This window comes from Ictalurus punctatus, chromosome 5, assembly GCF_001660625.3.
Source record: "Ictalurus punctatus breed USDA103 chromosome 5, Coco_2.0, whole genome shotgun sequence".
Classification (NCBI taxonomy): Eukaryota; Metazoa; Chordata; class Actinopteri; order Siluriformes; family Ictaluridae; genus Ictalurus; species Ictalurus punctatus.
Genome location: NC_030420.2, coordinates 19620007 through 19647756, shown reverse-complemented (window position 1 = coordinate 19647756; position 27750 = coordinate 19620007). Strand labels below are relative to the sequence as shown.

The following is a 27750-nucleotide window of genomic DNA, read 5'->3' as shown; positions in this document are numbered from 1 at the left end:
ACGGGCCTAGAGGTGCACACTTCTGCGCTTAAAAAGCGCATCTATCTCGCCATACTCTCCAATAACATTTAGAAAGACTGCATTATTATAACACACACTCGCACCCCTTCTTCAAGTCCCTTTATGCTTTCATGTCTATCCATCTCACTATTAAGTCCATAAGCATTTAAAAATACACGCCTCATCATCAAGTGTTCTCTCTCTCCCCCACTCCAAGCTTCTTCTTCCAAGAGCCTCACCTTCCTACTCTCCTGCCCGAGAAAAAAATTTCAAAGATAAAACTAAGAAAAAGGCAGAGGCAGACAGATCCTCTCCAGCTGATGATGGTGTGCTGGATGAGACAAGATGGATACAGCCATAAGGCCAAAGCTATGGGACCTAAGGAACGGCAGTGGTTGCTTGGAGCCCACGCACCTTCCTGAGGGATGCTGTCTCATTAGCTGCTACCGCCTGCCTGCTGTCTGGCCATACTCCAATGCTTTATCCAAATCATAGTGGCGCAGATCAGCACTTCATTACTGCGTGAGACACACTTGAAAACGTTCACTCACTTGTCAACAGCCGTGTGCAGAACTCCCAGGAATGGCAATCATGAAGAGCACAAAAATAAACCAAATTCTATGATTTTGAAATCTTTGTATTATTGTATTTTCTGAAAGGAACAATGTGCCACATGTAATTCCTACCATGCATGTAAGTAGATTAGGTACCAAATTAGTGCTTTACTAAACTATGCTGTGAAGCTTGAAGGAAACAATCTCATTTCCATGAGCACAATGTGTGTGTCCATGAGCACAACTTTCCATCTTTGATAATCTGCACTAAATTATCCATTTCCAAGAAGTATCCCACAGGGGCATACCCAACTTAGACCAAAAAAATAAAGAAATAAATATAGAGGAGAAGATTATTTAATAAAAAATTACTTCGAAGTAAATCATACACTTTGTTTGCAATTTTGGTATCATTCAGTGTACACTACATATTCATGTGTTTTGCATACATCAGTTTAAAAAAAAAGAAAGAAAGAAAAAAAGTAAAAAGTGGATCAAAGCATGTACGGCCTTCTGCCTTCCTGCAACCAGCTCCTCCTCCTGAATAAACATGCCGCTTTCATCTTCCCAATCCAGACGCTTTGGGCAGAGAGTTGCCATTCTCATGCCTCTGTCTGCGTGGATTATCATTCAATATACTTATGCCTACACAAGGGCAGTAAATGTATGTGGTTCTCTGAGTTTTCCCTTCATCTTTGAAGCAGCACTTCTGGGGGATTAAATACAAAATAAATGTGAAGCTGGCTTTAAGCGTTTAAACTGGAAATGTCTGTTCTTTGAAGGACAGATCAAGAACTCCATCTAATGTCAGGAGATACGGCATAAAAAGGCCACACTTGAAGCTGTAATTTGTTAAGTACCATTACTGATTGTTAAAGCCGAGACTATACACATGCATACAAGAGCAACAAGGGGAAATATATGGGAATTAGATGGGAGATGGGAAATATATTTCCCATGACAGCTACAGAGAGAGAGAGAGAGAGAGAGAGAGAGAGAGAGAGAGAGAGTGAGAGAGAGACCGAGAGAGAGAGAGAGAGAGAGAGAGAGATAAAGCTCGGCAGGCATGAATTGGATGGGCTGAGCAAAAAAGACAAGATGTAGACGTCTCGAAAAAGCAGGCAAGAATCCAGAAGCATCAGTGAGGAAGTAACGGTGTATAGTTCTCTGAGCCACGGTTGTATGGAATGCTTTGTATGAAGCACCACATGGTTGTGGGAAGAACTCACACGGTTAACTGCGAGACAAGGCACAAGCGTGGCCCTGGAAGTTAAAGCACACAACGTATCTTTGGAGCAAGATTGATAAACAGTTCACTCATACATCCACATTATGATCACGGTCAGAGCACTGTACAGGTGAATCCTTAAACCCACCAAACAAACCCAAAAAGACAGTTTGTCTGAAATGTGCCTTGGTTGTGCACAATTCTTACTTTGGACTTTTTCTTGTGCCATACTGGCTCAAGTGAGGGACAGAATAAAGTCCAGCACCGCAGTCTGACAGCTTGATATAACTATAATATGGCTATGACTAAAAGCTTGATAAAATGGCCTACATTCTTTGCAAATATTATGCTTTTACAACCTCGATTTAGCATGCTATGGCTCAACTAAAACGTGTGCACAATTAGAATAAAAATGCTAACTACCAGGATGATCAAGTGCTATTTTATAAACTACATGTAAATGTATATGCTGCATATCTCTCTCTCTCTCATATATATATATATATATATATATATATATATATATATATATATATATATATATATATACACACACACACACACACACACACACACACATACACCAACTAGAACTACTGAGGCAGCAATGTATTGGCAATACAGCTGGGTCCATAAGTACTTGGACAGTGACATGGTTGTCCTTTTTGTAATTTTGCCAATGTACCCCTCAACAATGGATTTGAAATGAAGCAATCAAGATGTGACCAAAGAGTAGACTTTCAGCTTGGACTCGAGAGGTTTAACAAAAATACATTGGATTTACCCATTTAGTAATTACATCCATTTTTTACGTTTTCCCTCCATTTTCATAGTTGTAAAACGTAACATTAGTTTACAACAACACATATCTTCATATTAAGTCTTTTGTTCATTTCTTCCTGACTTTTCTGCACTTTAGTGTCCATGGTTTCACATAATAACAATGTCATTTCCAACACAGTCAATAATTATACCCTATTAAAGTCCAGGCTGGTTATAGCCACACGCTCTTTCACCATGGCTCAGTTCTAAGCTATGAGTAATTAAGGCCATTGGCAGACATCTTGAACACCTTTATATAAAAACTGGGCACAGCTTTATATTCCCTGTATATTTAAGTATGGGTTGCTTGTGCTACTCATAATCACAGCCCGTGTTAGCTCCAAGTCCAGATCACAATTTATGACCATTATCAATCCCCCCAAACCCATTGTATCAACTATACCCAGTACTGCTGAACACTTGTCAAGCTTTTCTAGAGCTTTTTAAGAATAAATTTAGCAATATCGACAAACATCTCCCCTCTGCTACCCTTCACAGTCTGAAGGCAATTTGTTCACCAAGCTCTGTGCTGCAGATTCCATGTCTGTCTCAGAACTCTGTACTAAATCTATCTCTTCATTCTGTGAGCTCGACTCTGTTCCTACCTTCAATCTTAAAGCTTATGCTTCTGTCAGCTCTACTCCTGCTGCTCGATTGATAAGTGTACGGCTGCTGTTACACCTGTCGTGAAGAAACCTGGGCTTGGCACAACTTCTCTTGCCAATTGTGAGTGATGGAAAAAAGTGCTCCTACTGTCTGTTGATGCTGGTCCACTGAACATTCTTCTTCTCCTTGATCTCACTGTGGCTTTTTATATTGTAAACAGCTTTTCAACTGAACACAGTTCATTACTTCAGATAAATCATCTACCTCACCTGTCAATCAAGGGGTGCCTCAAGGCTCAGTTCTCAGTCCTCTCCTCTTTATCATATACAGAACGAATTACAATCGTTCATTGTTCTGCTGATGACATGTACTGTAAATGCAAATTCAACCACATACCTCAACTTTATGTTCCCCCATTCATTCCAGCAATAGAGGTTTGCATGCAAGTCTGCCTGCTGACATTAATGGTGTATAATAAATCTGCACAGGTTGTCAGGAATCTTGATGCTCTTCTTGACTCCACTTTCACTTGGGCATCACAATTCATTTCTCACTAAATCTGCCCTTTCTTAAATATCAGAGATGCTAAGCATTTGCTCATTAGCTCTTGTGTTAATTATTGAAATGCACTTGTTTATTGGGATATCAGCAAAAACTCTGAACAAACTTGAATACGTTCAATAGCTTGAGTACCAACTCTCACCAGGCGATTTGTTCGTATTACTCCCGTGCTGCATCAGTTACATTGGCTACCCTTATCTTCCGGTATTCAACGCAATCTACTTTCAAAGTCCTTCACAGTCCTGCCTATCTTTCCTTTACATCCCATCTTGCTCCCTCAAGTCCTCTGGCAGCAGACTGCAGTTTCCCACACCAGGCTTTCATTAGGGGATGGAAGGTCATTTAGTGCCATGGCTTACCCTAATCGCTCTGTGACTGCACTTCTATTACTCCTTTCAAATCTCAGTTGAAACCATTTCTCTTCTTTTTCTTTGTCATAAGCTATTTTTTAAGATACTTTGTGTTACATGCTTTGGAAAGCAGCCCTAAGTAGCAGAAGGGTGCTATATAAACTTAAAACATGAATAATTAAACAATCCATCACAAAACTCATGCTTTTTCCCATGTATTCTCTCGAGCAACATCACCTCTCCTGCACTACCAGTCCTGTTAATCCAAAAAATGTCCACTGTACCCCTGTACTCTATGAGATGCTTCACACAGAGACAATTAAACTCCTAAAAGGTTCACAACAGAGTCACAACAAACAATTACAAAGACCCATTTGCTCTTGGGAGCAGTAATATTCACCGTTCCACATGTGAATACGAACATGCAGATTGGCACAGCTGGAGGAGAGGGAAGATGCTGGAGACAAGACAGGTGGCCTTAGCGTAGGTCTCTGCCTCTGCACCAGTCTGATGCATGAAGTCATATAAAATTGTGAATTAAGAGCTGCAAGGTAGACTGTGAAATTGCTCATTCACCTAAAAATGTCCCATTAAGGGTGTCTGCAGAGATAGGACAAAAGCTCCTACATGCAGAGGGTAAAAATTTTATTTAAAAAAAAAATGTATACCTCTAATTGAAATTCTGTACAGTTTTGATACAGAATAAAATGCTTAAACAGCGCTCTAAGCATAATCTCTGTGAGTGCAATTCAAAAGATCAGATAGGCCTCAGCTTCAGTCTCTAAGCACAAAGACCTCCTCAGTGCCCACGGTAAGCAATGAAAAGGTTTTTTGTTTTTTTAATACTTAAGAGACAGTGAGGCAGGTCAACACGAAGCATGACGAAAAGATTCTCAGCTGGATGGACGAAAAGATTCTCAGCTGGATGGACGAAAGGTCTCAAACACGGCATAGCCGTACATGTCCACTGCTATTCCATCAGCAGGTTTCTTGAAGCAACAAAGATGATCATTGATCGATTTCTTCCCACCACCTCCAGCTAGTATAGATTGAACTGTCGAGGCCACAATCAGAACGATTCGTTTTGACTGGAGGGGGCGTTGCATATGGGATAAATATTCAAACATTTAATGATCTGTCATTTATGGCATAAGATTTATGGCTAGGAGGGGAGCTGTGTGAAAAATGTAAAGTAATGCATAAAAAAATTCATATCTGTGTCATGAAGTGAGGACTGATAAAGTAAATGGGCTCTTAAGCATTTATCATTTTAAATAGAGGTCCACAGGCTTAAGCCACCAAACAGCAAAAATATATATAACCACAAGCAGAGAAGAAGGGAAGCAGCAGGTGGAGTTTTCCCCATTTAGGTTTAGTAAACATCTCTCAGCATGACCAATTCAACATTTCCTCTTGCTGAGAATCTGTTTCCCTCTCTAGCTGACCATTTCTAGATAACAGCCAAATGCTTTAGCCATTCTTCTTCCCAGTTAAGGCAAAGAAATCACTACCTCTAATTAATATGTGGGTGTGAGGTATTTAGCTGTGAAAGGTTTTCTTCATGACAGCCAGAAAGAGCACAAAGTTTCACTGCTTTACCCCACGTCTTTCACTTAAATAACTGCCCTAGCTAGCTAGCTGCCTGAAATACCAGCAGTTCTGATCATGTCAATGTGAATGGTGTGGGTTAAACTGCTGTGTGCGCGCTGGACACTGCAGACAATCACGCTTGGAATGATGCTTTCTTTCACAATTTTGCAAAGCCCATCCTGTACTCATTCAGGTATAAAATGTGCTCAGCAAACTCTGTGTGATTGTTCCTATTTTTTGAAATTAGATTAAGTTGTGAGGGTATTTATGGGTGTGGGGGCATTTAGCTGTGAAAGGTTTTCTTCATGATAGCCAGAAAGAGCTCAAAGTTTCACTACTTTACCCCACATCTTTCACTTCAATAACTGCCCTAGCTAAATAGCTGTGTGAAATAGCAGCATTTCTAATCGTGTCCGTGTGAACAGGTGGGTTAAACCGCTGTGTGCGCTGGGTAGATAATCACTACCGCTCATCATACCACTCAGCAGAGTGCTCGTGAATAGACTGCATGGACTGGGTATGTACAATGAACAATGTTCACAATTTCTAATCAGTTCTAATCGAAAAAGCAAAGATAATTCAGGTTATCATAATATTCCTTTAAAGAATGGATTCCTTTCAAGTTCAAGATGCTATGGTCTTCTAAGTATCCACACTTAGTGCTACAATTTCAGAGCCAAGTTATGACCAGTTCATGTCTGTGGGGAAATCTTATGAAGAGGAGTGTCATGCTTCACAAGTAACACGGAATATCATATTGATGTGCAAACTGTGGACAAGATGGAAATAGACAAGCTGGCATGAGTGGCTCAGTCTGGAGTCTGGCCACCTGGCCAGTGTTTCTTGACACGTCGAGAAGACTTTGCTGTGGCTACTGAATACGTGTGTGGCTGATGCTTACAAATGTGACCAGCCCGTTTATTTTGCTGCTCTATGGCTCGAGTGAGGACATGAAACCCTTGCTATCGTTCCTGCTTCAGCTAATTAGCTCAGTAGGAGAAAGGCGGGGTGCTCCAGAAAAAAAAATAAATAGAGAACTAAGGATAAAGAGGAAAAATAGTGATGACCTCCTCAAGTCAAAGCAGCCTTAGAAATAGCTGACCTACTTGTAGACACACTTTCTGATGTCTGTGTGTCCTCAATGAAGTAACCTATATAGCGGTGTAGTCTACATAGTGAGGAGTGCGGAAGTGCAACTTCCCTTCTCTCATGCTTGCTAAGCATGAGAAGTGATGAGGGTGTGGATAGCAGATAGGTTGTGTGAGGGTCTTGTGTGTGTGAGAGAGTTGTATGGTTCGCGTTTTGCTCCTTGATCCACCTCTGGTTCATCTGAGACAAGCAGATGATCCACATTTTTATCCGCCCACTCTACTTCCACATTCCTTCTTGACATCGTAGTGAAAAAAGGTCTTAGCTCACAGATTTAAAATTTTTTTTTTTTTTTAAATGCTGTTTATCTATTGTATAACTGTGCACTCCTTATAATATCTCATCTTTCTCTGGCTCTTTTAGAGATGATATGAGAGATAAAAGCCTGATGACTTGGGGAGCCAATTTATGTTGTGTTAACAGTGTGGATTGTAAACCAATTAGAATAAAAGTCATTTGCATTCACATCAGAGAAGCACATTATGCATAATACAAAGCTATAAAGTCTAGAGAGGCTGGAAATATTTGAGGTAAAGGAGAGGGGGTGACATTCATCTCCATAGGAGCATGTCTAAAAGTGATTCTGAATGAGGGGAGTAGAGCTAAAAAAAAATAAATAAATAAATAAATAAAAAACCATGATAATATTGCGAGTCATTTTCACACTGCATTACAATGCCGAAGGTAAAATGCAACAAGAACACTAAGGGAAGAAAGAAGAAAGCTAGTAGAACTTGTACTAGGCTTGTGATTATGCACTTCACGTTTTCTAAAGTATAGATATGATAACCCCCAAAGTCATTTACAACTCGATAGACATCACTCAACGTTTGTCAGAAATTTTTTTTGTCAAAACGGAACACACATCCTAATATACCTTTTAGAAATATTTTCCATGGGATTAGATTTGGGCCAAAAGTATTGAATGTACCTTTTCAAAAGACAAACAAATACATACAATGAGAAACAATAAATTAAAAATAAAAAAACATGGAAACTGAAAACAGTGAACACTGTGGGAAAAATGTAACACAGTTTTCAAATAAACAGCTTTTTGTTAACAGTTTTCTAAGCTTCGTTTTCACTAATCATGGTTTATGAATGCGTTGCCAGAGTTTTTAGTTTATGCTTTCAAAGTTTTCATTTACACTCCACAAGTTTACGGTCGCCATACCAGCACAAACCTCATGTGTGGGGGCGGGGCTTAACAGTGATTTACTATTATTAGCTAGTGAGATTTGGATCGACAGCTCGAGTGTCCAGGTGAGGAGGAGGATGATGATGACAACGATGCTCTGTGCTGCTCCTGAGAGCTCGAATGATATTACTCAAATATTAATTATAAACTACTATACTGATTAAGTAAGTAAGTAATTTCCACTACCAAGTACAAACACTATAACTATACAGAGAACCATATCCAGAACGCTCTCCAAAATTCAAACCACTGAAGTCTCTAGTTCCTGCTCAGGGAGCTGTCTATCCAAATCTCAGTAGCCTATGAGAGCCAATCGCTGATAATCCCCGCACACACGACAGGTTTGCACTGGAATGGCGACCACAAACATGTGGAGTATAAACGCAAAGGCTGACAGCGCATTCATAAACCATGATTACATAAAAGTTACATTCAAATCTTTTGGCCCAAATTTAATCCCATAGTTTTCCAGGTGCCTGGTGTTAACGGCTGAGTAGACACACTGAGGTTCTACACTGATCACAGGCTACTTGAAAAGAAGTTTCAAAATTTGTCTGATATCCTAATATCTGTAAATTATACAGCTTTGTGCTTCGCCGCATGCTGCATGACGACTTTGCAAAAATGCTTTCTTGAAAGAACATCCTAGAAAACGCTGTGTCAGAGCTTTATGATTTAAATGACTTGAAACTGCTTTCTGCTGAGAAAGTGTTCGATTCGGCAGCACTATCTGAACCTGAACATGCACTGCCTGGATTACAGTCACATTGCTGCTCCACCATGGCCAAATAAATAAATAAATAAATAGATAGATAAATAAATAAAATAAATAAATAAAAACAGGACAAGTAGACCTGAATTCAATAAAAAATAAATTAAAAAAACCCGACCGTGTTCAATGTAGTCAAGAGTTTAAAGGAACCGTTAAGAGTTCTATTATGGTTGGGTAATGGGTACTCACCTCTGGGGCTGGGGGATCAGTCTGGGTTGTTTTGTCAGTTTTTTGGCAAAGGGGTTTCTGTGCAGAACGGGCAGCTTCCTACAAAACATGCACGCACATAATACAACATTACACTCGAGAGTTCCATTAGTAGTCATGTTACAGTTCTGTTCTACATGTGACATCTAATTACTTGTTTAAATTTGGAAATATGAAAAGGCTTGATTTCAAATCCCCTAGCTGAATGCATGAATAATATAAATGAATAAAAAAATCAATGTGGTGCAGAAAAGAAAATTGCTAATAGCCTCAGAAAGACATTATAAAAATGATCCAGGCAAGTCTGCACAGTAGGGTGCCAGTTTGAACATGGTGTGTTCATAGTCTAGAAAGATCTTCTGGCTGCAGAATTATGTTCTTTAAAAGAAAAAATAAATAAATACAGCAATATTCCAAGTGATATACTGATCACAGTCCTGAGGCATGTACATTCTGAATAAACATGGTTTAACAAGGACAGTGGTAAGGAAACATTAAAGCATAGGCATATGCAGCCAATAGATTTTAAATAAACTCAGTCGTGTTTTGTCTTGAGGGATTTGAGAGATTGGGTTGCTCTTGTTTGAGATGTGCAAACAGATATAGCCTAGTACTACGCTCCCAGAGACACTTGTTTGCATGAGAAAAGAGAAGGTGACCTTTCAAGACGGAAAAGTAAATGTAAAAACGCATCAATAGAACATAAGCAAGAAAAAACTACAAGAAAACTCCGCAGCCTGAACACCACTGATTATGTAAAGTTCTTCTACCTAAAACAGCATGCCACCATGACAGTTATACAAAACTTATACAAAACCTGCACATAAACATATAAATAATCTATCTTGCTATGCACAAGTAAGCAAATCAATCTAATAGCAATACTATAATGACAGAGTAATAAAGATTCCACAATGCGATTCAACCAACCATCCTTCACTTTACCCCATCAATAGGACAGAACAATGGCGTTTAAAATTTGATGTGCTTTTAAGGGTTCTTTTGAAATCACCTCCACAAATCAATCTGACGAATATCAATTTAGCAGGTAGAAAATCATTACGACGGCCTTTCACGTTATGGCTCAAGTATTATTCTTCATTTGTCCTCTCGCATTTATAGCCTCTTGACTGCCCTCTACAGTTTTATTCGAGCCCCCTTTCTTTCGCTAGCATCTTTTCATTTCCTCTCCACATTGCCAGCCCATAAATTTGAGCAGGAGCTGTCATATTTCTCCTTCCAGCATCTATCCTCTTGCGGTTAGGACAAGGAATGGTGTGTTTGCTATAGTGAGTGGTAGTGAACATATGGTGCCTGGTTCACAATGCAGTGAGTGAGCTCGTGACAAAATATTTCCAGAGCAAACTGGAGTGCTCTCGAGCATCTGCATAACTTTCTATAACTGCAGTTTCAGGAAAGAGAAGCAGACACCAGCTAGACATCCACACCATCCATTATTTATAGCCTTAGCACCACCTAATTATGTAGCGCCAACAAAAAACGAATTAAGTAAAGCAAGCATGAAGCTGTAGCATGCTAATCTTGGTTGCCTGTGAGAAAACTATAGGCATCTTGGCTGAGAAAATGGAGGTGATGTGTATGAGGGTTTGACTTATCTCACCAGCTCAGTCTGCAGAAGCAGGATCAACTCATCTCTCTCTTTCAGCTGCTGCTGCAGGGACCGGCTCTCATCTCGCCCGGGATCCTACACACACACACACACACACACACACACACACACACAAAACCTGATTTAAAAAGGGCTACTTTATTCAGGCCATCTCTTCTGATTGAACACTAGCTTTTCAAGTAAGAGAAGAGAAAGTGAAGAGGAAATGCCGTTTTTACACTGAAGTTTTGTTTGAACTTGCTCACCATTACCAGCAAGTCTGGTCAATATCCATTATCTGTGTATGGAAGAACCATAAGCTTCAAAGGCACTAGCTCTAGACCACCAAAAGCTCCAAAAACAGGTTGCAGACTAAAAAAAAAATGCAATGTCATCTGTCTCTAAACTCCATAGTCCACATACATATACAGTGTAGATTTGATGACTAATACACTGGTAATAAAGAGCCCTAGATATAACACAGCTGCTTTCCAGACAGGGTTTAATTTAAGATAGTAAAGGGATTAGTCACACTAGGGAAATACAGTAAAGTAACATGAAAGTCTTCACATTTAGGTGCATAATGTTGGGATAATCATACTAATGATGCTGCGATGAAAGCCTGTAATATATCTGAGGTTGTGTATTGGGAAAGTACAAAAAGCAGGGGGGTGGGGATAAATGAGCATTTAAAGATGGAAATATGTTCCCCAAATCCCTCAAAGAAAATTGAAGTGCTGCTTCCTAAGGATTTTTGGAGCACAGCCAAGGGATGAATTTAGGCATGGGGGAGTGGAGACCCCATCACCTTTGGATAAATTGAATAACACACAGAGCTGAACTCCAGTACTACAATTTGATGGATATGTTAAAAACAAAAAATAAAACTATATTAGTGATAATGACAATAACATACTGCTTCGCCGCCGACATGCTTTCATTTCAGTCCCTCCAGGATTTTGCGATCACACAAATGAATGCAAAAATCAAGCCAACTCCACAATATTCTGAGGACCCTGAAACTTTTCAAAATTACCGCTGGTTTGGGCCAAGATGCGTCATGTGACGTCATCACAACATGCGTTCAGTCAAAGCCCTCTTTGATTCAGGTATGTCAAACATGAGCACAACTAAAAGGATGCATTTAGCAACAAACATCACTGGGAAAGACAAAACTATTTTTTTTTAAAAGCATAAAATACTCTGCAAGTTGAATTTCAAATGTTGAGAAAAGCAGGAGTAAAATCAAGTATATTTTGCTAAGTATAATCCTGCACGGACTGCCATTTCAAAATTGCAAAAGTTTGTGAGTTTAAATGCTTTGCTTCATATTTTTACCAGGAAATATTTCAATAATACCAAAACAGACAAAGAAGGAATACTGAAAATCTAAAGGTCCCGTCACTCGAATATAGGAATAAATATCAATCACAGCCCCCAGATTTTTGAACATCCCATTCCAGATGTAGTCCCCCTTTGCTGTTGTAATAACCTCCACTCTTCTGGGAAAGCTTTCCACTAGATTCTGGAGTGGACCTGTGTGGATTTGTTCTCTCAGCCACAAGAGCATTAGTGAAGTCAGGTAAGGGCGAGAAGGTCTGGCACACAGACAGCATTCCAGTTCATCCCAAAAGTGTTCAGTGGGGTTAACGTCAGGGCTCCGTGCAGGTCACTCGAGTTCTTCCACACCAACCTACGCAAACCATGTCTTCCTGGAGATCGCTTTGAGGACGGGGCCATTGTCATGCAGGAACAGGTTTGAACTCCTTAGTTCTAGTGAAGTAAAATGTAATGCTACAGTATACAGACATCCCATACAATTGTTCCAACTCCAACATGGCGTTATATCACACACATATATGGGTGTGATGGTCAGGTGTCCACAAACCTTTGGCCATATACTGTATATTGACCAGTGCTGTTCCCACATTGTTGACATTTATGTACTAAGTACAAATATCCACCACCTCAAGCCCAATTCAACCCCTGAGCACAGCTGAAGGGTTGCTTGAATATACTGTATCACCTTAGAGTCATTTATTCATATTCGTATTTCTATTCTATTCTTTCTCTGGTTGTGTTATTATTGCATATATGATTGATTGCTGACTTTAGCCAATACCCCTCAATGCAGTTCATGTTCAGTGTATATGGAATGAGGAACTTAAACTTTAATCTAAAGGTAATTCATCTCCAATGTTCAAATAAAGGTCAAAAATGATTTTTTAAAATTACAATCCAAATTCTGACTCTTCGAACACATCCTAAACACTTAGAATGTTCATTAATCAAGGTGTCAAAGTACAAACAGTCAAGAGCTGGGCTTAATCCTGTTACAATGCTGTCCACCAATATTGGCACCCTTGGTAAATATGAGCAAAGAATGCAGTGAAACATTGTCTTTATTGTTTAACCTTTTCATCTTTTGTTCAAAAAATTCACAAAAATACTCTGCTCTCATGGTTATCAATTGCAAACACAAAACAGGTTTATCCTATATATCTTTGCTAAATATAGGTGTGCAACAATTATTGGCACCCCTATGAATTCATATGAGAAAAATATGATTAAAGTATATATCCAGTGATATTTTACATTGTTTTTGTACACCCAAGTGAATAGGAACAGGAACATGTTCAAACATGATTTCCTGTTTCACAGGGGTATAAACATGAGGCAACACATAATTCCCTTAGTCATTCATAACAATGGGTAAGACCCAGGAATATATCTGTGATGTGCGGCAAAAGGCTGTTGAGCTTCACAAAATGGGAAGTGGCTATAAGAAAATAGCACAACCATTGAAAATGCCCATTTCCACCATCAGGGCAATAATAAAGAAGTTCCAGTCAACTGGAAATGTTATGAATCAACCTGGAAGAGGACGTGTGTTAATACTGTCTCAACGCACTGTGAAGAGGATGGTTCGAGTAGCCAAAGAATCTCCAAGAATCACAGTTGGAGAATTGCAGAAGTTAGTTGCATCTTGGGGTCAGAAGGATTGTATTTTTCCTCCAAAAATACAATCCGAAGTCACCTACATCACCACAAGTTGTTTTCAAGACAAAAAGCCTCTACTCACGCTCAAAAACAAACTCAAGCTTCTTCAATTTGCCAGACACAACTGGAACTTCTAATGGGATCGGGCTCTATGGTGAGATGAAACAAAATAGAGCTTTTTGGCAATAAACACCAGAGGTGGTTTTGATGCACACAGAGAGGTAACCATATGAAAAGTACCTCATGTTCACGGTTAAATATGGTGGTGGCTCTTTAATATTTTGAGACTGTTTTTATGCCAGAGGACCTGTGAGGATACATGGACTATCAAATATCAAGAGATATTAAATGAAAACCTGACTGCTTCTGCCAGAAAGCTTAAAATGGGCCATGGTGGGACCTTCCAGCAGGACAATGATCCAAAAGATGCATCAAAATCAATACAAAAATGTTTTACGGACCACAAAATCAAGGATCTACCATGGCCATCCCAATCCCCTGACTTGAAACCCATAGAAAATCTGTGGGATGAACTGAAGAGGAGAGACCACCAGCATGGACCTTGAAATTTGAAGGATCTGGAGAGATTCTGTATGGAGGAATGGTCTCAGACCCCTTGCCATGTATTCTCCAACCTCATCAGGCATTATAGGAGAAGACTCAGAGCTTTTATCTTGGCAAAGGGAGGTAACACAAAGTATTGACTAAAAGGGTGCAATACCCATGTTTTGTTGCACACCTACGTTTTACAAAGAAATTTTTTTTAGATAAACCTGTGTTTTGTTTGTAATTGTTTGATATCCATGAGACTAGAATATTTTTGTGAATTTCAAAGTCTAAAGGTTAAACAATAGAGAAATTTTCACATCCTCCTTTACCAATGGTGCCAATATTAGTGGAGGACACTGTACACAGTCAAAAGGATTACATGCTTCAATGTCACATGCTAAACTATTTCTGGAAATGCTCCATTGTGTAAATAAGGATCTCAAGAGGAGCCAATGTACCTCTGATGAAGCTCAAAAAACTAAATAAATATCTTTTCATCTTGATACCAAATTTCAAATTAGTGAACTTCTTTTTAAAACCACAATCCGTTCTGTACATTAAAAAGGTCACATCCAAATCCAGGCCTGTGGGAACATTTAATTATACCATAATTATAGATCCCAGACTTACCAAGAGGCATTTTATCTCTGCAGACTCATGGTGGACCTCCAGAGAGCAATTTGGCCACAGTTACACTGACACACACTCTCACACAAGTACATAGACAAACAGACGAATGCCTTTAGCATAACAAGACTGCGCAGTGTCTTTGGCGCCTGCTGTAAAGCACCACTCGAGTAGTTTTTCAGTTTAGTTGGCCTAGTTAGACACTTCAGCGGCGGGAAAGGGTCAGGCAACAAATGAGAACACTTTACTGTTATAGAAAACACAAATGCAGGAATATGCTGGAAGTTCAACTCTTTAGACACACATAGGGTAAAAAAAAAAAAAGTCAACTGTACTATTTTCAACTATGGTAAAGGAAAAACATTATTTATTAATACACATTTTTCTTCTTTTTAATTCATAAAATCAGCCTTTCCATTACAATAATAATACTGTAATTAATTCTGTGAATACACTAGTGGCTTTTTTTTTTTTTCCAGTTGGCACCAAATAAAGAGCCTTTGTTATCACATTCAGGGGAGCTCCATAATCTTAAACTTAACAGGACATTGTACCAAGCAGTGGGACTACGGGTATGCAGATGGTCACTGGCATGGCCACAGGTGTGACAATGTGTGCTTGATAATAAAACATTTTGAACAATATAAAGGTTTGCCATAAAACTATATAAGAATGTTGTTTTTTGTTTTTTTTTGCCTATTTCTGCTGACACCAGAACTGTTGTGACATTCTCCTAACATCACTCAGTTTGTTTAACCAGGGGATATTTATTGGAATTAGTTCAGATACCTGAAGTTTTAGTGCAACAATATTTTGACGTTATGTCCTTGACTAACCTATATTTGTGCTCATAAGCAAACAAGAATATATAAGCTTAAAAGAATGAATAGATACATCCAACACCTGTTCAAAACAAGTATGCGTGCATTTCTTTTGTCTGAAGATAGAGAAAATAATCCCATTTTCAAGATAAAAAATCCTGCCGTATGGCTATCCTAAAGATGCATATAGCCAATCGTTCCATTTAGACCTAATTACCATACTTCAGTGATTTGCTGTGCTCTGCATAATTTGTATTTACTGGTGTTAGCAGTAATTTTGATCATAGCGTGTGAATGTTTAGTCAGAGCGTGTATAGGGTGTCTGAAAAGTCAGGAACCAATGAGAGTAAAATTGCATATACTTAATTTGTATTTATTACTTACAGCATATGCTCTACAACTTCACCCTTATGCTGTATGAATTTTCTGATATTCCCATTGGTTCCTGACTTTTCAGGCATCCTGTACTAAGGCCGGGCGATATATCGATAAAATATTCATATCGTGATAAATGATTTTGCGATACAATTTTTTGAGATACCATTGGTATGTTGATGTATTTTTTTAAAAAAAACATTTTTAATAGTTACAAATTAAATGGTACTGAATGGATGCCGTTGGTTTGACATCATTTAAAAAAAAAAATTCTTGGACTTTATAGGCATTAAAGAAAAGTATTATCAAACTCAGTTTAACATTTGTTTTTGTTTATATTATTACTGCTTTGCAGACAGTTTGTTAGCTAAATTACCTATTGTGATATGCATCGTGTATCGTAGAAATGGCCTCAAGGTATCGTGATATGATATTTTTGTCATATCACCCAGCCTTATCCTGTAAAGTATCTTATAAGACTAAGTTCGAATTTCTTGTCACATACTCTTGTAGGATTGTTGCCATTGCTGTAATAAAATAAAAACATTACTGCTTACTGCATTTACTTCATTACCATGTAAATATAGTCCAGGACATAGATTCTAGAGTCTAGATTGTTTATTAATGTAGACTAGAATCTTCTTGAGATTCTACTTTAATGAAAGTTACAATAACATTGCTGCTGATACAGCAGGCACAATGGCATTAATGTCAGAACAGCAGTGTGTTTACATTTATTGAAAACAATTTACAGTGTTACATTTATTGAAATAGATGTTTTTGTCCATCATAAAGTACACTAAGATTTTATTGAAACATTCGGGTAAGCTGAGGTGAGCTGAGAGCTCTGAGTCACTGAATAAAGCTTTCAGTTATGGAATACTGCACTTGTTTATAGGCACGCAGTGTTCACAAGAACACTGAAATAAAGACAACTCCTTTTTCTTATTTCCCCTAACTTTTCTCCCTAAGCATTGGCCAATAACCGCCCACCAGTCAGCTCTCCCCATTAACTGCTGTTCATGCTGTGTCATGGGTAGCATTAACACACATTGAGGAAAGTGCAATCCACCCACTTCTGTATGAATGGGCTCATAGATGCCCACAATTGGTTAGAGTCTTCATGACTGATAGGGAGTATTGCCACCCCTCCAACCCAGACAACACAGGCAATTCTTTTTGTCGTGATTTTCTGTTGCACCATTTGTTCATTCATTTTCAGTAAGCTATCTATCCTGGTCAGGGTCATGGTGGATCTGAAACCTAGCACACAAACACTGGACTTGAGGTGGGGACACACCCTGAATGGGATACCAGTCCATCAGGGCAACATGCACACACATTCAGATGCTCATTCATACCTAGGGGCAATTTAGCCTAAAGCCAATCCACCTACCAGCGTAGTTTTGTGGGGTGGGAGGAAACTGAAGGACCAGGGAGGAAACTCACATGGACACAGGGAAAGCACTGCGAAACTACACACAGACAGTAAGTTGAGCTCAGGATCAAACCGGGAACCCTGGACCTGTGAGGCAGTAATACTATCCACTTTGCTACCATAAGACCCGTTTATTAATTGTCATACAAATCAATTCTAACATTATTATAATGCCATTTATTGCAACTACATTGTAGACTTACCCTGATTAACAAAAGCATTGTTCTAGCTAGTTAATTAACACTACATTTTCAAATGTTTATATACAATGTGTGAAAACAAAGCCACGTTTCCACTGGAGCATGAAATGAACCAGATTACAGAATTGTAAGAGCAGGATGGAAAATCTGACAAAACGTACATGATGAAAAGGTTTGACCTTTTTTTTTATTATTATTATTTCAGAACAGAAACTGTGTGAAATATGGGCTATGGAAAATATGTTTGTCGTATAAAAAAATTTCCAGTGTTTGATACTGTATGGGAGACTCACTCAGCCATTAGAGAGGCTTACTGGTGCATCTGCATCTCTAAGAAATATGATCTCCTAAGAGCTAAAATAATAGATCCTACTCAGTAGCCTGAAACTGGAACTTTGCATTGTTTACCTAAATCCAATGTATTGAAACACACTTAAGCCAGGTTCTGCCTGTTGCACTGATAAATATAATCGAGCTTAATGACTGTGATGGCGGTCACATAAATAATAATCTGGTAATGACTGTGACAATCCTACCTCCATTTTCCCTGCAAGTTTCTCGTTCTTGCCACACGAGAGCGCTTTTCTCAGGCTCAAATTATAAAAGAGAGAGGCATTACAAATGTTCCATACGCAAAGTTTTCTGCACAAAGTAGGACAAAAAGTGACACGGTTCCGTCTCAGGTGGGATTGTGGGTTTTATTTTTACAAACGGGGAAGTTTTATATTTTCTAGAACAAGGCAGGACAAGTCCCACCCTCCTCCTGTCATCTGAACACAGTGTGAGAATTCATGGGGTCCTATTCTAAGCTTTCCTCTTGCTGGCTATGGACAAGCTGCGACATCACATGGCCCGTTAGTGAGACTGTTGCTCCTGCATGTGCTCCATGTAGGTCAGGAAGGAGGACAGAGAGAGACCTCGTTTCCAACTTTGCTCAGCTCGACGGGATTTCCGACTCAAAAAAAGAATAAAATAAATAAATTCCTGATGAAAAACAAAATCCGCTTCCCTCCCCAGAAAAAGCTCCACAGGCAAAAGTATAAACCTTTCTCTCGTGACAGCCATGGCCCAGCTCCGAAGGATTACCGCACATAATAAAATAATCTCATCAACATAGTTCAAAATTTTTTTCGTTGATGGTTGAGAAAAATAATTCAGAATGAGTTCTCTCCTATACCGAAATTGAATTGAAAGGAAAGAGAGCATTTTTTTAAACATGAATGGAAAAGAAATTAATTCTCAGTTTTGCAGTTTAGAAATGCTGATAACTATTTTGAGATAAGGGTAATCTGTACATTATAACACTACAAAAACATTAGCAGTGATTACACTTAGTCAAAGATTACTAGAACAATTCCCTTCTCAAAGGCTACAAAAAGTACCTACGTATATTTCATAATGTAGGCAATTACCTTGAAAGCTGGTGACTTCTCACTGCAAGGGCTTATGGGTAAAGAGTGTATGCTGCTGGCAGGACTGGGCTCAGTGCTCTAAAAGGGGGAAAAACAACAAAGACCATCAGTTTCAATTCAGGCAGTTTTCTTTTTTAATTATCTACCCTGAATATACAACAGATCACAAAACTCTGATCAGTTCACTTCCAAAAAAGGAAGTATATTAGCATTTAACATTTTCCAAAACCTGATCTCATTTAGATAAATACTTAGATCTTTGGCTAAGGTACTCCAAATTGATCTCAGGTGCAATCATGTGTTTTGATTATTTTGAGATGTCTCTACAACTTGCCTGTAGTCCACTGTGCCAAATTCAATTGATTTGACATGATTTAGAAAAGCTACAAACCTTGGTGTATAAGGTCCCACAATTCACAGTGCACATCAGACCAGAAACCAAGTCATAAAGTCCAAGGAACTCTCCATAGACTTCCACGATCAAATTGTGTGGAGACACAGATCTGAGCAAGGGTATAAAACCATTTCCAAAGCTTTGAATGTTCCTGGAAGCACAGTGGGCACCATCGTTATGAAATGAAAGAAGTTTGGAACTTCTAGGACTCTTTTTAGAGTACAATAACCAGGCTAGAAAGGCCTTGGTCAAGGTGCCCAAAAACCCAACAGAGTCATTCTAACAGAGCTTCAGAAGTCCTCCGCAGAGATGGTGAACCTGCTGGAAAGACAACAATCTCAGAAATACTGCATCAATTAGGCCTTTATGGTAGAGTGGATAGACGAAAAATTTGAACACTTTGGGCTCAACCGCAAGCACGACATCTGGTGAAAACCAGATACTGGTCATCAACTGGCTAATACCATTCCTGCAGTGAAGCACGGTAGTGGCAGAATCACGCTATTATGCGCATAATGCTATGCTTCTCAGTGGCATGGACAGGGAGACTGGTCAGAATTGAGGGAAGGATGAATGCAGAGAGGTCTTTGAAGGTCCTACTCCAGAGTGCACACAATGTTAGACCAGGGGAAAGGTTCGCCTTTCAACACGACAACACCACGAAGCATATAGCCAAGACAACATTGGAGTGGCTTCAGGACTAGCGTCTGTCTAAATGTTTATACAGTACTGTGCAAACTTTAGGCGCATACAAACAAATGCTTTAGCACAAAGATGCCTTCAAAATAATTAAATGTTTCTACATTTTTAAATAAAAAAAAAACCTTAAAGAGCATCTCCGGTACAACCTTAAAGTCGTCTCCGGTACAATTTGTGCAGTTTTATAAGGAGATGAGCTGCAAGTTTTATTGAGCATCTTGCAGAAACAGACACGGTCTTTCTGGAGACTTTGACTGTCGCCCTTGCTTCTTATTTTTGCAGCAAAACCCAGCAGCCTTCATTATGCTTTTTTCTCTTACATAATGCACTTCTTTCTTTAATGACATACAAACATTTTTCATTTTGCACTAGAAAACCAATCTAAAATGTTTTTTTGTACAGACTTGATAATGTAGAAGTCATAAAATAAAAAATCTATCACAAAGTTTGTACTAAAAAAAAAAATATTAGGGTGCCTAAAACTTTCGCACACTACTGTACACAATCACTGGTAGTCTTCCTGGTATTTTCAGCAACACACTGAGATGTAATGCCCTAATGGAACCTAATGGTGCAATGAGTGTTTCTCTGAAAGCATATTTCGTGAGGTGTGCTATAATTTGGCAACATAGTCCTGCCACCTCGGCTGACCTGTATGACAAAATGACACAAAGTATTATCAATAAGTACGACACCATCTTTTGAACTTCTATGATAAATTATCAGTTATATGTCAGGTTAGCTGTAGTTACCTAACTAGCATGATGGTAAGATGTGTCATGTGATACTGAAGTGATAAGCCATTTACTGAGTGAATAATAAGCTGATACGGTGCTCAAAAATGAATGGCACCTTTAGGGAATCTGAGTTAAAAAGTTATGACAAACTTTCTTCATAGGTAATTAACTTTATCTCACACTTAAAATGAAAGAAATTTAGACATTATTCTAAGAAAATATCAGTTTAAAAACCCTTATAAATAAAATTTAAAAAATAATAACGATAAGCCTGGAGCAAGGAATCTGAGATCGTTCCTCAATACAGAATCTCTGTAGACCTGGGTCATCTCATGTAGACCTGAATGGCTGTGTACAAAGTTTGATTCTGTGGTCACTGTACTAGTTTTGTGTGGATTTGCATGTTTGTATGTAAATGGTCTGCACTTATATAGCGCTTTTATCCAAAGTGCTTTACACTGTGTCTCATTCACCCATTCACACAGCCGCCCATGTATTTATTATTCTGGAAGATCCCAGTTGGCTGAGGAAGCCAGATTTTCACTTAAAATCTTCTGGGATTTTATGGAGTCCCCGATAAAAATCTAACAAGTTTCCATGACATACACTTGTGATTAGCGGAATGAATAGGCTTTGGGCTGACCTTCCAAATAGTTTTTTAGCATGGTGGTCTAATTTCAGATTTGGAGAATTAGTAACTGCAAAATGATGGTTATCTTCCTCAAATCTCCAACTGTGATCCTTGGAGAAATTTGTCTCTAGAACTGTCCTCCTCACTGAATGTGGAGGCAAAATAGAGTTATGTCCTCTTCCAGGCATGTTTATTACAGCTCTGGCTTCTTAGATCTAACAGTTTTCTTTTGGTAGTCTTTGCCTTATTTATTAAGGTCAACACAGTTCTGTCTCATTTCATTTGTGTATATTTTAATGTTCCCCATGTTTATGAGCAACTAAAGAAATTTGGCTTTTGTCACTTCACTTATCAGTCATGGAAGTTATGAATGACTGTTCAAGAATCCCTAAATATTCAGGTGAACTTTAAAAAAGTCAAATCTAAATGGGAACATGCTGATACTTTGTTCGTAAGAATCTTTATGTCACTTTACTAAGGCTGCCAATAATTCTGAAGCTGAATGTATATAATAAGAAACCAAAGGGAAAATTTGAAAACGTCTTCATCTGTGCTCAATATCATAGGGACATACAAACAAACACAGCAGAAAAGCACAACTCATTGCAATTCTAGTTGGTGAGCAGTTTACATATGGAAATGGAAGATGGCATATTTGCAAGTTAATGAGAGGACAGAGTTGGCAAGGAGAGCAAACAATTTCATCTTTAATATTAATTTTTTTTTCTGCTGTGTGCACTTGCCTGGACCTCCTTTGTCTCAATTGTTATTTCAGTTTTTATACCTTAAAAAATAGTTTCATAAACCTGTTGCTTCTGTGTAGAGTAATGTGGAGAAACAGTCTGGAGAGTGTAACTGGTATGTTGCTTTATAGCGATAGTCAATAGTGAAATCTGATATAACGTGATTCAACAGGGAGTAAAGGGATCAATGAAAACAAATGAGCTTGGGTTTATAGTCAATATATCAGAATGACTACAGTTTTGCCAAATAATAAATAAGATCATTTGCACTCTGCTTGCTCTGTCACCAACCTTAGCAATAAAGCTTAAATTTTGCATAGTCAGTAAAGCTAACACAGTTGTGCTTCAGATATTTTGTACTAGCCAAATAGAGCTGTGCTCAAAGTAAAGGTGGCAATTTTTTTCAGAAAAGGATGATATTCCTAGGCCACAAGTCAAGCTAATGTACAGACCCCAGATTAAATTCTGATCCATCATCCCATATTCATCTTTTGATCTCAAACCCAAATGTCTTCAGTGTATAGCAAAAATCAATAGACTTGGCCTTGCTGTTCCAAATACCTTCGCAGAGGACTGCAGCTGTACTCCAGGTCTGCTGTGCTCAAGGTATGTTTTCTAAAGCTGTGCTACAAGAAATGTTTATAAAGCTGTATGCTAGGTAAGCTTATGAAGCTCAAGCCCATGTAGGCTTAGAAATCTCTGCTTATAAATCTGCTTATAAGGCTGTGCTCCGGGTAGGTTCATGAAGCTGTGCTCCAGGTCAATTCATGAAGCTGTACTTCAGGTATGTTCTTCTTCTTTTCGTGTTGATGGAAGGGTTACCCGCTCAGCAGTATGATACGGAATGTTGCCCAGGGTGCGCCAGGGGAGGCTCCTTCCGTGCACACACATTCACACACCCATTCACTCTACTCTATGGACACTTTGGACATGCCAATCCGCCTACCATGCATGTCTTTGGACTGAGGGAGGAAACCGGAGTACCTGGAGAAAACCCCCGCAGCATGGGAGAACATGCAAACTCCGCGCACACAGAGGGGAATCGAACCCCAAATCCTGGAGGTGTGAGGCAAACGTGCTAACCACTAAGCCACCAGGCAAGTTTCAAAAACTGTGCTCCAGATAGGTTTATGAAGCCGTGCTCCAGATAGGTTTATGAAGCCGTGCTCCAGGTAGGTTTATGAAGCCGTGCTCCAGGTAGGATTATGAAGCTGTGATCCAGGTAGGTTTATAAAGCTGTGCTCCTGGTAAAAGTTGGCATGGCAATGCTAGTAAGTTTGCAAGCAGCATTTCAGATTAAAGTAAAATGTGTGTGCTTAAGGCAAAACTTTCATAGCTGTGTTCCAAATAAATTTAACGAACATATCCTAATAGTCAGGGACCATACAGCTCTGTGTAAACCTCTTCATGATAAAAACAGGAGCTCCAGAATTCAGCTGCCAGCATGAAGCCTTACCTCCTGCAAAACCCTGCGAAGACGCAGCAGGAGCGTTTTCATGGCCGTGCAGTCCTGCTGCATCAGCCTGAAGGGCAATGTCTCTAGCCCAGAGAACAGCTCATCATCACAGGACACACAGAGAGACACTGGCCGTGGCTCCCTGAAAAAACAAGAAATGGAACAACAGGTTAGTGTATCGTATTTTGTCACTAAACAATCAAACTGAATCCATTATCTACAAAAAAATTAATCACAGTCATGTGTGTAGAAAAAGCATGGTATAAACTGAAGCATTTAAGAAAGCTTAACAAGTGACTTTTTGTTTGTTTGTTTCATTGGAATACAATAAATGTCCATTTGGCAAATATCTATGCTATGTTGTGTAGGAATAAGTCTGTTCTTGGTCATGAGGTTATTGAACTGTTTGGCCTGATAGAACACGGGGAACTGTGTTCACAGACAGTGAGTTCTGGAGGTGTTTCTGAGCTCGTGCAGTGATTTCCATTACAGAATCATGCCTGTTTTTAATGCAGTGCCGCCGAAGATCATGGGCATGCAATATTGATTTTCACCCTTGTCCCTTGCGCACAGAGATTTCTCCAGATTCTCAGAGTCTTTTGATGATATTATGTACTGTAGATGATGAGATATTCATAGTCTTCACAATTTTACGTCGAGGAACGTTATTCTGAAATTGTTCCACAACTTGTAGACGTAGTTTTTCACAGATTGGTGAACCTCATCTTTACTTCTGAAAGACTCTGTCTCTCCAAGATACTCTTTTTATACCCAATCACGTAACTGACCTGTTGCCAATTAACCTTCAGCTGTTTCTTTTCAGTAACACTTACTATTCCAGCCTTTTGTTGCCTCGTCCCAACTTTTTTGAGACGTGTTACAGCCATCAAATTCATTTTTCCTTAAAATGGGACATTTACTCAGTTTAAACATTTGATATGTTTTCTATGTTCTATTTTGAATAACATATGGGTCTATGAGATTTGCAAATCAATGCATTCGGTTTTTATTTACATTTAATACAGCGTCCCAACTTTTTTGGAATTGGGGTCGTAAAAGGGAAACACAGACTGCCGGTAATGAAGGGGGGGGGGGGGGGGGGGGTTATACGATGCAGGTGTAGATGACCGTCATATAAAAGGAGAAAGCAGGACTGAGCCAATAAAGCAAGCATTAAGCTTTTGCAGATACTGATTCCAGTGTGGAGAAAATTCTACTCCATGTAGCTACATGTCAAATTTAAATGAAGCAACTCATGTAATGAAAGATTTTTTTTAAAGGACATTTTAAAACTGCTCCAGTTTTAACAATAAACATGAAGATTTCAGGACATCTGAGTAAGCAATCCTAACTTCTACAATAGAATGGGCCCTATACCTACCTTAATAATTTTTAATAGGCATCCGTGTGTTACCTGGTATAATATATAAAACCGTATTTTTGCATCAACATATGCATGCTATGTGTATTAAACTAGTACTCAAATGTATGTGACCTGATCAACAAGTTCTCAGGTAAAGTATGGATGTGTCTAAACATTCTCAAGCAGTAAAGATTTCAAATATTCAACACTGAGCATTAACAGCGTTAAATGTCTTTTCCTCAGCTAAACATGTTGAGCAGTGTGATCGCTACATCTGCTACAGGGTCATTATTTACATCATGGATTAAAGGAAAGAGAAACGGATCATTCAGATTCCGAAGACACCATCGGAGATTTTCATCTTCCATGGATTTTACTCTGATACTACAGAGAGAGCACGACATCTAAGGGCTTTTTATTCAGCCAAAAAAAAAAAAAATGGTAAGGATAAAAGCGATGACATCTTAACATAACATCCACAGCACTAAGAAAATGGCTTTGTCTGGGAACTCTGATGATAAGAGGAATGGGGATTTTTTTTCCCTGACTCTGAAATTTTTACTACTAAAGCACTTTTTCAGCCTCCGCTGGCACAAGCTGGATTTCTGTCCCTTCAAACACGATAAATCCTAAATATGCTTCACATAAGCGCCTCTATCTTTCCAGAACTGTAATATGGCCCAGTGTAGAACATCTAAAAGTGGTACCCATTAGCTTTGACAACATTCCAGTCACCTCTAATATCCCATTACAATATCATTATAGCCATCACAACTTCCCCCAGGACTCTCTGGGTTCATGCCTTCACTGTGCAATGCGAATACTAATAATGTCATCCAGTTAAGCTGTTTTATGAAGGCTTGTCTCTTTGCTTAGCCTCTTCATTGATGGCCCCCTCTGTGCGCTCACCTGGACTCCTCATGTTAGAGGACACGGGGAGCCAGTGTCCCTTTGCTCTCAAAGAGCATCTGTCACATGCAGTGGACTCCCCCAGCTGGACTGCTTTATAGCTCATATTCTGTGTTTGGGTTATTAGCGCAGTATTCCCATCATGGCCTACAGCATCATGCCACGCAGTGCCTTTGATTTCTAATTACACATTAATTTCACGCTAGAGAAGAAGTGCTGCATCTGGGCACCGTGAAGCCATTCATGCTGGTATATTACGGCATTGTAGGGAAAAATTTGGATCTCTGCTTGATGGCTCCTAAAATACAATCTGATCTTCATCTAGGTCATAGTAAAAACAAAAGGCATAAAGATCTTAATAAGCGATGTACTTGTTCAATAAAAATATGGAAATTTTTACATGTTGAGCAAAACAACAGTAGTCACAAAAGATTTCAATATGTTTCAATCAGGATTTACTCATAAAATAAGCCCAAAAACAAATCTGTAGCTTACAAATCTAATAAACACATCGAGTAGTAATAAAATAAACACTTCAAGCAAAGTGGAGTACTTAAAAAAAAGACCGGCATTTGCATTTGACTGGAGTTCGGTATCCTGGCAAGAGCAGCAAAAGAAAAATATGTGCATACCTTAGTTAGCAAGCTGTTAAGCTGTACAGCACATTTGGTGGCTGCAGATAACCGGGTGAGTAGGAGGAGATTTAACAAATGCAGTGCTATACCAAAAAAAATATGAAACTGAAAATAGACACAGTTTGAAAACTGAAGGTGCTGTATGAATGTGTGCCAAGGAACGAAACCCCATAAACAACAACAACAACAACAACAAAAAGAAGTAGTAAAAGCACGACTGTGGATATACGAACACCCTGAGGAGCTCGATCAGGTTTGATGGACAATTAAGAATGTTTATAGGTACATACCCGAAACCAAAGCAGCAAAATAGTTCACGGCCTACAAAGCTAGAGTTTCCACCAGAACGTTAGAGTAGTTGGCCTTGATGCTACGAAAGGAAGATAGTAATATGATTACACGTGAAATGTGTGAAAACTTGTGTGAAATGACTTGCGTGGGTAATCAGCACTGAAAGATTTGTTTATATCAGGTTTAGCATATTGCATGCGGAGTTCGGTGGCCCATGCGTTAATTATGATGAATTAGTTTGAGCAGTTAGAAGGATGAAGGAATACAGCTGAAATGGAGTTCATGTAAAAAGAAGAAAACATGAATATAACGTGTTTTTTTCTGTCCTTGCTAAGCATACCAATAGCAATTGTATTATGTATGTGAGATTTAAACACCGTTTTATTTTTAAAAAAAAAGAAAGAAAGAAAGAAAAAAAAAGTTTATGCCTTAATGAAAGGTAAATTGATATTCTTACATTTCATTCTCAGTGCTGTTTTTACTCGGAGAGATTTCATTTAATTTACCTGTAAGCTCATATGGTCAACTCACTGTGATTTCTGAATGTGATGAAAGTGATGGCTGCAGACACTCTTTTGACACCAGTGCCGGGGTGGGGGTGGGGGAATGGGGGTGTGTATAATCACTTCTATGCTTGGAATAATAATTCTGCCATTGTTGACTGAATGCTGGCTGAAAAGTCAATGGTATTTAGAGAAATTAAATAAGAGGTTGGGTGAGGAAGGTAGGCTTGACATATGAGTTATGTTGGAAGTCCTATATATAAGTATTTCATCATTTATTACATGCATAAACAGGCAAAAAAAAAATCACGAAGCATTGGA

At 38.8% G+C, this 27750-nt stretch overlaps 1 protein-coding gene across 3 annotated transcripts in view; it reads right to left on the bottom strand.

Annotated features, from left to right (window-relative positions):
* Window positions 1-27750, bottom strand: part of ccser1 (coiled-coil serine-rich protein 1) — a 91380-nt gene that overhangs the window by 24977 nt on the left and 38653 nt on the right. For all 3 annotated transcript variants that reach the window (XM_017468684.3, XM_017468685.3, XM_017468686.3), the window contains exons 6-9: window positions 23729-23870; window positions 19069-19146; window positions 10659-10742; window positions 9020-9097 (exon numbers count right to left, since the gene is read on the bottom strand). In XM_017468684.3, the coding sequence (XP_017324173.1) occupies window positions 9020-9097; window positions 10659-10742; window positions 19069-19146; window positions 23729-23870 (382 nt within the window). The remainder of the gene's footprint in view (window positions 1-9019; window positions 9098-10658; window positions 10743-19068; window positions 19147-23728; window positions 23871-27750) is intronic.